The 9,367-nt window shown below is 47.6% G+C and overlaps 1 protein-coding gene across 1 annotated transcript; it reads left to right on the top strand.

The window, feature by feature from the left end:
* Positions 1-2,781: 2,781 nt before the first annotated feature.
* LOC104280938 (striatin-interacting proteins 2-like) lies at positions 2,782-5,876 on the top strand (the record flags this gene model as incomplete). Its single annotated transcript, XM_009878751.1, has 3 exons — positions 2,782-2,886; positions 4,008-4,212; positions 5,551-5,876. Coding segments are annotated over 3 exons (561 nt in total), but the record flags the coding sequence as incomplete, so codon positions are not given.
* Between the last annotated feature and the right edge of the window lie 3,491 nt (positions 5,877-9,367).

The raw sequence follows: 9,367 nt of genomic DNA, 5'->3' as shown, positions 1-9,367 counted from the left end.
TATTATCTTTTTTCCCCTTCCTGACTCGAAAATTCCTCCCCTCGCTATTCTGCCTGGCTACCAGCTGTGGGGAGGAGGCACCGCTGGGTTTGTGCACCCCATAAAAACAGTCAGGTTTAGAATTTTCCCCTCTTGCCTTCTCCAAACTAGAGGGTCTGCTTTTAAAAACGACTTGCCCAGAGGTTAAATTGCACTGCCTGCTCACGTTTCCTAAGATGCCAGTAAATTAAGGAATGAACCCTATGGAGAGGAGGAGCCTGAGTATTATGGAGATGGGCCAACGCGATGGGGTGTGTGAATATACGGAGAGCAAATGAGACATAAATGCTGGCAGGTTCATAGCTGCAATAATCGGGACCCAGGGCAGGTTGGACTCGGACAGGGCACAGAGCAGGGACAAGTTTTGGGGTTGATCTGAGGGAAGGGAGACCCTAAATGATGCAGGAATCATTAAGAAAAAGCCTGATCAAAACCAGTCCAGGCAGGGAGTATCTCCTGTCGCCTGGCTGCTGAAATCTTGACCTTATATTTTTTGCCTTCGCTGCTTACTGGTTTAAATAATTAAAATAAAGTGAGAAATTTTCCCTAGTTTCTGTGAGCCAAAGCTGCTCACAAATCCCTCCAAGGTTCTGGTCAGCCAGGACAGCCAAACAGTTTTTATTGGGGCGGCATTTCCGACGTGCCACTGCGATGCACATTCCTGCCGCGAACTGATTATGCCAGATCAAATTTATATTTAAAAATTTATACAAAAAATGTATATAAAAACCTACTGTGGAGTGCATGTATGTGGATGTGGGATTGTCCCACGTGGCCGGTGCGCTGGCTCCGTCCTCCCACGCTGTCCCACGTCCCGGTGTGCCAGCGCTTCTTACAGAATCGTAGAGTCATTTAGGTTGGAAGAAGATCTTTAAGATCATCAAGTCCAACTGTCTTGTCTCCTTGTGGGTGCCAGCTTGGGGTGCTGGACATCTCTTTTCTTCTTATCAAGGGGATTGTGCTGGTCCCTGGGCTACCGGCCAGCCCTGCCGGGCTCCCACCGACCGTAGCGTGGCCCGATGGGGACATCTAGCGACATCGCTGAGCGCTCCAAGAGCTCAGCCTAATCCTCACGCTAAACCCTGCGGCTCTAGGACAAGACCGAAGGTTTTAGTTTCCCTTTCCCAGTCGGGTCTGGCCCCCAGTTTGGGAGCTGTTGCATTCGATGACAGTCAGCGCTTTCCACTGGCAAACGTGGATTTTAGCCTCCTGGGAGAGCGATTTAATTAGAGACACGCAGAAACCGATGTGAATTCTACCACGTGTGTTCATCTTTGCGGGGGGTACCCGTGAATACGAGGACTCCATAGAAATTAAACATTCCCTGGTACCTGAGGCGTGTGCTTGGGCACGTATTTATGTTTCTTCAGCCAACATTTTACGCGTTGTTTTGGCTTTTTTTTTTTTCTAAATATGCCAGTGCGCTGATTTTAGCATCCCCAACCGTAACACGTTTCTGAGCAGATACGACAGATGATTCAGCTCTCAGTGGGCTGCACGCAGGATCGTGTGTGTTCAGTTCACTGCCGCGAAAAACCAGGATGAGTTCAGCAGCTCTGAAGGGTGTGTTCCCCTAGAGGGGGGACCCTTTGGTTGTGGGGTAACTCCTGGCCCCACTTTTACCAAACACCGCAATTCGATAAGTCAGAAGAGCTTCTTTTGTCGGCCTCTAAAAATTATACGTGCAATAACGCTTTAGCGGCTGAAATGAGAGGTTTGGCTCTTGCTTTTAAGTTTGGTGTTTGCTAAGAACAAAGGTGTCACGCTGGGGGGATTTTTGTCGCTGAATCTCGTTCTGAAGCTGGATCAGACACTGACAGGAGGGGGCTCCCTGGGGTTGTCCCCAAACTCTTCTCCTGAGGATGCCCAGAACCTGGCTCGTGCACCAGGCAGAGGGTTTTGCCTCAAGTCCTTAAGGCTGCAGCTCACTGTGGGTGGTTTATAAACCACGTAGCGCTTGTTCCTGCTCTCACTCCCAAATAGCTTCTTTGCGGGACTCTTCTGCTGTGCTCGGCGCCGTTCAAACATAAAGCAAGTTATTGGAGTGGGAGAATTACTGCTCGGATGTGCCACAGGCAATATTTACACAGGTTGGAGCTGGGGGTGCTTACTTTTAGCTAATATTTAAAATCATATATCTGCCGGAGGGGATCTTTGCTCCAGAAAAGTCTTGTCCTCCTGCTACAAGCGCTGCTGTTTGTCGCGCTGTGTTGTTACGCGATTTCCTTTAATTTGTGTGTAGTACGTCCTCTGAGCGTGTGACAATTCATGAATTAAGTTATATAGTTAACAAAACCTGTTCTCTAAGCAGTGGTGATCACAACGAATACAAAACTTCCACAATACATATTTCCCGTCGTGGAATAATGTGATTTATCTTGGATCTTAGTCTAAACCTCAGTGCAAACTAAAACACTGATTATATCTGAGTCCTTCAGAATGGTTTTTATAGAATCATTATGGTTGGAAAAGAAATTTAAAATAATCAAATCCAACCATTATCTAATTCTACAAGGTCCACTTCTAAACCATGTCCCCGAGCACCAGATCTAGATGGCTTTTAAATACAGTTTTCCTCAGCACCTGTTGGCTTTGTAACCCAAGTGAGGAGGTGGCTCTGCTGCTCACTCTCCACCAGAAATACGACTCGTGCAGATAGTAAAAACAAAGACTTTTCTGCCCAAGGGTGTCTCTGCTGAGCACTACCATTAGGGTTACGCTTCTGCTTCTTCTGCTTTGCAGGAAGCCGGAGACAACAACCAGTTCTGCTGGAGAAATTTATTCTCCTGCATCAACTTGCTGAGGATCCTCAACAAGCTGACCAAGTGGAAACACTCGAGGACAATGGTAAGGTGACGCCCCGTCTCTCCAAGCCCTGCCGGGGTTGCGCCTTGAGGACGTCCCCAGCTCAGCCCCGCGGGCTCCAGCCCGGTGGAGAATTTCTTCTGGCAGCGCTGGGGCTTCTGCCGCTTCAGGAGTTGCCCATTTGTCTTTCACAGATTGAGCCTTAAATGCAGAAATACTATTTTCTTCTGTAAATAATACGTATTTCTATGAACCTCAAGCCCTCTGCAGCAAGTTTTGGTTATGGAGAACACTCCCGTTCTACCTGCTTGGGGTGTGTGCTGTACGTGGCCAAGGTGTTGGTGCACAGACAATGCTCGTGCAGATTGCTTGAACACGTTGCATTAATTTCATCGAATCATGGAATTGCTTTGGTTGGAAAAGAACTTTAAGATCATCGAGTCCAACTGTTAACCCAGCACGGCCAGCCCCACCACTAACTCATGTCCCTGAGCACCACAGCCGGCTTTTGAATCCCTCCAGGGGTGGGGACGCCACCCCTGCCCTGGGCAGCCTGTGCCAGGGCTTCACAACCCTTTCCCTGAAAGAATTTTTCCTGATGTCCAACCTAAACCTCCCCTGGCGCAACTTGAGGCTGTTTCCTCTTATCCTATTAGTTGTGACTTGTTTCTTGGGACAAGAGACCGACCCCCCTGGCTGCCCCCTCCTGCCAGGGAGCTGCAGAGAGCGATGGGGTCTCCCCTCAGCCTCCTCTGCTCCAGCTGAGCAGCCCCAGCTCCCTCAGCCGCTCCTCCCCACACGTGTTCTCCAGCCCCTGCCCCAGCTCTGCTGCCCTGCTCTGGACACGCTCCAGCCCCTCAAGGTCTTTCCTGTCAGGAGGGGCCCAAAACTGAGCACAAGGTTTGAGGTGTCGAGTCCATGGGGACAATCCCTGCCCTGGACCTGCTGGCCTCACCAGGGCTGACCCGGGCCAGGACGCCGTTGGCCTTCTCGGCCACCCGGGCACACGCTGGCTCAGCTTTGTTGACCAGCACCCCCAGGTCCTTTCCCACCAGGCATTTTCCAGGCGCTCCTCTCTCAGCCCGTAGCGCTGCTGGGGTTGGGATGACCTGAGAGCAGGACCCCTACAACTGAACCTCCCACGACTGTTGCTTGCTTGACAGATGCTGGTGGTCTTTAAGTCGGCCCCGATCCTAAAACGAGCTCTGAAGGTGAAGCAGGCCATGATGCAGCTGTATGTCCTCAAACTGTTGAAAATCCAGACCAAATACCTGGGGCGCCAGTGGAGGAAGAGCAACATGAAAACCATGTCTGCCATTTACCAGAAGGTGCGGCACCGCATGAACGACGACTGGGCTTACGGCAACGGTGAGCGAAGCGTCCTCTTGGCGTGCCGAGCTGAAATCAGCTCGCAAGGGGTTTCACGTGGTTCGATTTGTTTGGGTCGGGATCGGGGAATTTTTCCGAAGCTTTAAGGCACCATCAGGAGGGAACAAGCTGATTGCCTGAGGAAAGGTGGGAATGACTAGGTTGGGATGGGATGTGGTCAGCTCAGGTCTCCAAGATGAGTTTTCGCCAAGCCCAGGCCTGAACTTTTGCGTCTCCAAATCACCGGTGCCATCAAGCCACTAAATTGTCTTGGTATCCCACCAAACGTGCGTGCTTAGGATGGCCACAGAGTGAAAATCTGACCGATGGCTCTGCAGCTCACACCTGAGAAACAACAGCGGTTACATCCCGGCAGTGTGGGGTCTCCGAATCCTTAAGCTGAAGCACAATCTGGATGTGCTGGTCTGTTTAAACAGCCCTTACCTAGCTTAAATCTGTATTTTTTGAGGGATATCATGAAGTTTCTAGTGTTCCTCATGCAGCAATCCATGGGATGCATCACACCACGTGCTTTCATTCCCTTGTAATTACGCCCAGTTGCTGCAACAACTGACTCAAGCATAGGATGAGAAGACAAAGTATGAAAATATTTTTTTTGCCTTAATAACACAGTCCTAAATTTTTGCTCTGCATGTATCTTCTCTTTAACGAGGATTAAGTACAAACATTGGGTAGCATTCCTGTTTCAAAAGAAAACAGGGCAAGAAGTAAAAGCCTAACATCCGAACTTTTTGACAGGGCAGAAAGGCTCGTAAAAGACGGCTTTCAAAATGCTATTTTTTTGTGTGCCACATATTGACATTACATGTTTAAAAGTCAATGATCGTGGTTATTACAGCAAGTGATGAGATTTTTAACATCATTCATATTTAAATTTGTCCCAATTTTTTAAACCCACTTTGTTTTCAGCAGTTCATTGTAAGCTTGCTGGGTTTTAGGCCTATACATTTAATTTTGACCTTCGCCTCAGACATCCAGGGAGTTTTTCAGTAAAAGTTGTGGGGCCGTTCTGAAAAAAAAGCAGGAGCTTGGTGATTCTAGAGAGTCCTTAAAACACACCAAAGTGCAGAAACAATGGCATTTCTATAGAAAGTTTTCTGACTCTCCTTAATTTACAGGGTATTACCTTTAAATACCTTAAATTAAAATACATGCATAGTGGGAATGGATTAGGAATAATTAGGAATAGCTGACTGGCTAATAGTCTGGTCAGTTCAGGCAAGGCTTTGCTATAAAGTCTTCATCGTTTCTTTCACCCAAACCTCATCAGAGTTATTTTTCCCACCGTGTTTTCGTCTCGTTTCTTCTTCAATGTAGATATCGATGCGAGGCCGTGGGATTTCCAGGCCGAAGAATGCACCCTGAGAGCCAACATCGAAGCCTTCAACAGCCGGAGGTACGACAAACCGCAAGACTCGGAGTTTGCGCCGGTGGACAACTGCCTGCAGAGCGTGCTGGGCCAGCGGCTGGAGCTCCCCGAGGACTTCCACTACTCCTACGAGCTCTGGCTGGAGCGGGAGGTGTTTTCTCAGCCCATTCGCTGGGAGGAGCTGCTGCACTACCAGTGAGAGCAACACCTTCACCTGCCCACCCCAGCCCCACCTCAGTAAGGACTCAAGGTGCTACAGGCTGAGGAAAGGAAGGGTTGGGGTTTTTTTTTTGGACCCGGGTGTTCTTAAGCACAGCTGGAAAAAAATAAATGAGTCTTTCCAAAGAGAACAAGCCTTTTTGTATCTACCCGGACACCCCCAAGCATGCAACTGCCATTTTTTGGAGGTTGTCCCTTTCTTGGAGACCATCAACGGGCCTGCCACGGACCAGGGCTCGGTGTCACGCTGGTGGCAGTGGCAAGAGTGCCCTTACCTGGTCTGTACTGCAGATTGACACCAGTTCATGAGAGCTCAGAGCCCGGGTCCATCTCGTAGCTTGGTTCACACGTGTAAGTTTGCTGTAAGAGTATCTCGGCTGTGAAATGTTTCCATGCCATCCCTCGCGCTGCGCCTGATTAGTTTTCATTTGTTCAGTGATGGCAGTCTGAAAACGTGCTTCAGACTCTCGGCTGCCATGAGCAAACTGCTCTACTTCCCTAACGAAGCTGAGAACCCAAAATACGTGGCACTGTCTGGGACCGTCTCAATCAGGTTGACTGGGCCAAAGGAGACGACATTAATTCTTGTCCCTAGGTCGACGTTGCTGCTGCTGGGATTAGAGAACTCGATTGAGAGGCTTTCTTCCACAGCTTCCAATTTTTGCATCATCCAGAAGGGACAGGGATCTTCTCACCTTTTCACCACCCACCTTTCCTCCACCGTTCCCTTCGCTTAGAGCTGGTGTTTGGGTAAAACAATCGATGAGCTGTGCGGTGTTTAGAGCTGTAGAGGAGGTTGGTTGCCGCATTTCTCTCCACCTGGCTGTTTTCGGAGGATAATTACTGCAGTGAGCTTTCTTTAGCTCTGCTAACCCTAGAGGAGACAGTAAACGCTGCATTAAATACCCTAATTTTCACACAGATTTCTGGTTATTTGGGAGAATGTTTGTGCCAAGTCTCAAAGCGGGGAGGAAAAAGTACTTTGGTTGGCTCTTTATTACCACCGTGCAAGGAAAAGAGCGGACACCGCGGTCCGTAATTTTCTGAATGAACAGCGCATCGAGCTGTAAACTTTCTGTAAGGTCCCTGCAAATGCTGCGTGTGGGTAAAGCCGCGGAAGGCAGGCTGGAAAACCTAGCGGGCTGACGTGCTGAATGAATCCCAGCCCTTGGGGACACCCTTCTCCTCGGCCAACGGCTCTACCCTGCAAACTATAATCTTTCTCTCCGAAATTTTATCGGTTTATCACAGGATGTCACCTCCCTCCACCGGCCATGAAACCAGGAGCTTGGCTTTTGTCACAGCAGCATGTGTTACCGGGGCGCAGGCGAGCACTTAGACCACACCGTTATCCCTGTATTGAAGCAGGCAAGTGATGAAAGCACAGATGATTGTTCTGACAGGATTTGTGCCTATTGCTGGGGAATTAAGCTGAGAATATTTCCTTAACGGGGTTTGTAAAAGGCGTTTTTCATAGAGCTAGCGTTAGTGAACCTGCTCACCTTTTTAAATCTGCTTTTGTTCGAAATAAATCCGAGCAACTTTTAAAGCACCTACATTTACTTAGGCTTTTTTCTTCCTGTGTCTTAAGTGTAACGCTTCCTTTTCTGCTTTTTTGGGGTTTATTTTGTTTCTAGAGGACAAAACCATCCCCCACAAACTAACCCATAAACTCAGCTCTCACCCCTCTCTCTGCTGAGGAAAGTCCTCCTGGGTGACGTACTTTGGGTGTTCTGGTGCATCCACAGAACCCTAAAAAGGAAAAACAGACATGCAGATGTCTTCAGTGTTTGTGCTCGTTAAAAAGTAAAAAGTTCTTTAAAAATAAATAAAGCCTCTCCAAGCAGTAAGGCATGAAAATCAGACATATGTGACGGAAACAAGGTCATGAGGGATCCCAGAACTGGGGGAGCTCCGTAGCTCAGGACGATGCATTTCAGCAGCTCTATTTGAGCTCCCTTTCTAAAATCCGGCACCTCTCCTTTCCCTGTGTTCCCTAAACAAAGATTAAATCCACACAAACAAATTAACAAACTCCAGCTAAAGATGGCAGACATCTGAAGGGTCTGTTAAATATTTCAGCAGTAGAAATGCAGTAGAAATCCTCCTATTTTCAGCAGGTACCAGGGTCCAGAGCCCAGGATGTGCTGGAAACTTCACAATTTCCTTTTTTTTTTTGGTTTTTCCCTTCCTTCACACCGTGACCCCACACTGGAGTGTTTTGTTTTTTTTCTGGTTGACAACATTGCACCCATCGCTTTATGATTTCTCCAGTAGGCTCTGTTTTAGAGGGCTTTAGAAAACAATCTAATCCCCTAACAGCCAAGTGTGGATGTAGAGGAAGTACTTCAAATGCCTCCTGAACCTTTCAGTTTTAATAAACCAAGGTCCTGAAGGTAAGTGTTTCCTCAAGGGGAAAAGGGAACGAACAAATTATTAAAGAATCAGAAATTTAGAAGAGCCCTTGGAATTTGACTCGGAACTTTTCTTCCCCCCGAAGCGTCTCTTTCCCACAATGTTTATGTCAGAATAAAATAACTGGTACGTGCACAATATACATTTAAATATTTAAGTTGTGCTTCATACAGGGTTTCCAGGGCTTTTCAGAGCCTTCTATTTATGCTGAGGTAAAGAGCAGAAATACAAATTCTCACCTGGGCATCAGTGTGCTAGAGGAGGTTATAAACCATTCTCTTTGAATGCTTTTTATTTCCACCACCACCACCAAGTGATGCTTCCTAGAAACAGCCAAAAGCTGAACCTCTGTGTAAAAAAAAAGTAACCAGGGCAAGGTACGCCTTTTGACTTAAATATTTGTGACTCATGACATTTTATCGCAAAGAGTATATGAGCGCAGCAAGGGTGTCTGCTGGAGAGCTTTTGCGCTTTGCAGACCGCAAGCAGGTAGTAGTTTAAAACTTCTTTGCTTCACACGGAGTATTTTCTTCACCTTAAAAAAAAGAACCAAACCTCAAAAGAGCTAGGAGGCAGCCACTATGGAATAATCCTTTGGATGGACAGCAAGAAACTTTCAGAACAAAGTTTCGGAGGGTTTCTGTGCAGCTGAAGGAACATCTGTTATCTCACCCCAGACAGGACTGTTGATTCCAGGAACACTCGAGCGTTCTTGGTTTCTGGTTTAACTGGTATATGCAGAGGGTTTTTTTTTCTTTTTTTTTAAATATTTTTTTACCCAGCCTACAAGTGGCTGCTGCAAGTTTTTCTCTCAGTAAGTCATTTTCTTTAGTACCTCAGTAGAGATGCTTCTATTTTCAGCCTTGTTTTCTAGCGGTATGAGGCACATAGTTTCTCAGTCCTCTATAAGCAACTTTTGAACTGGTCAGCTAATTTCCTGCAAATCTGAGCGAAGGTTACGAGGCCTCTAAGCTAGAAAGTTCCCTTCAGAGTTGTGCAAGTTGGCAGCGAGGCAGCACAGAGGTGGGGAGAGCTCAGCCTTGATCCATTCTCTATCCAAATAGAGACCGGTGATGAGTGGTGCCCTCAGGGCTCGGTACTGGGACCGGGGCTGTTTGATATCACCCGTGA

This window comes from Apaloderma vittatum, unplaced genomic scaffold (assembly GCF_000703405.1).
Source record: "Apaloderma vittatum isolate BGI_N311 unplaced genomic scaffold, ASM70340v1 scaffold42881, whole genome shotgun sequence".
In the NCBI taxonomy this organism is placed as follows: Eukaryota; Metazoa; Chordata; class Aves; order Trogoniformes; family Trogonidae; genus Apaloderma; species Apaloderma vittatum.
This window is presented reverse-complemented; position numbering and strand designations above follow the sequence as displayed.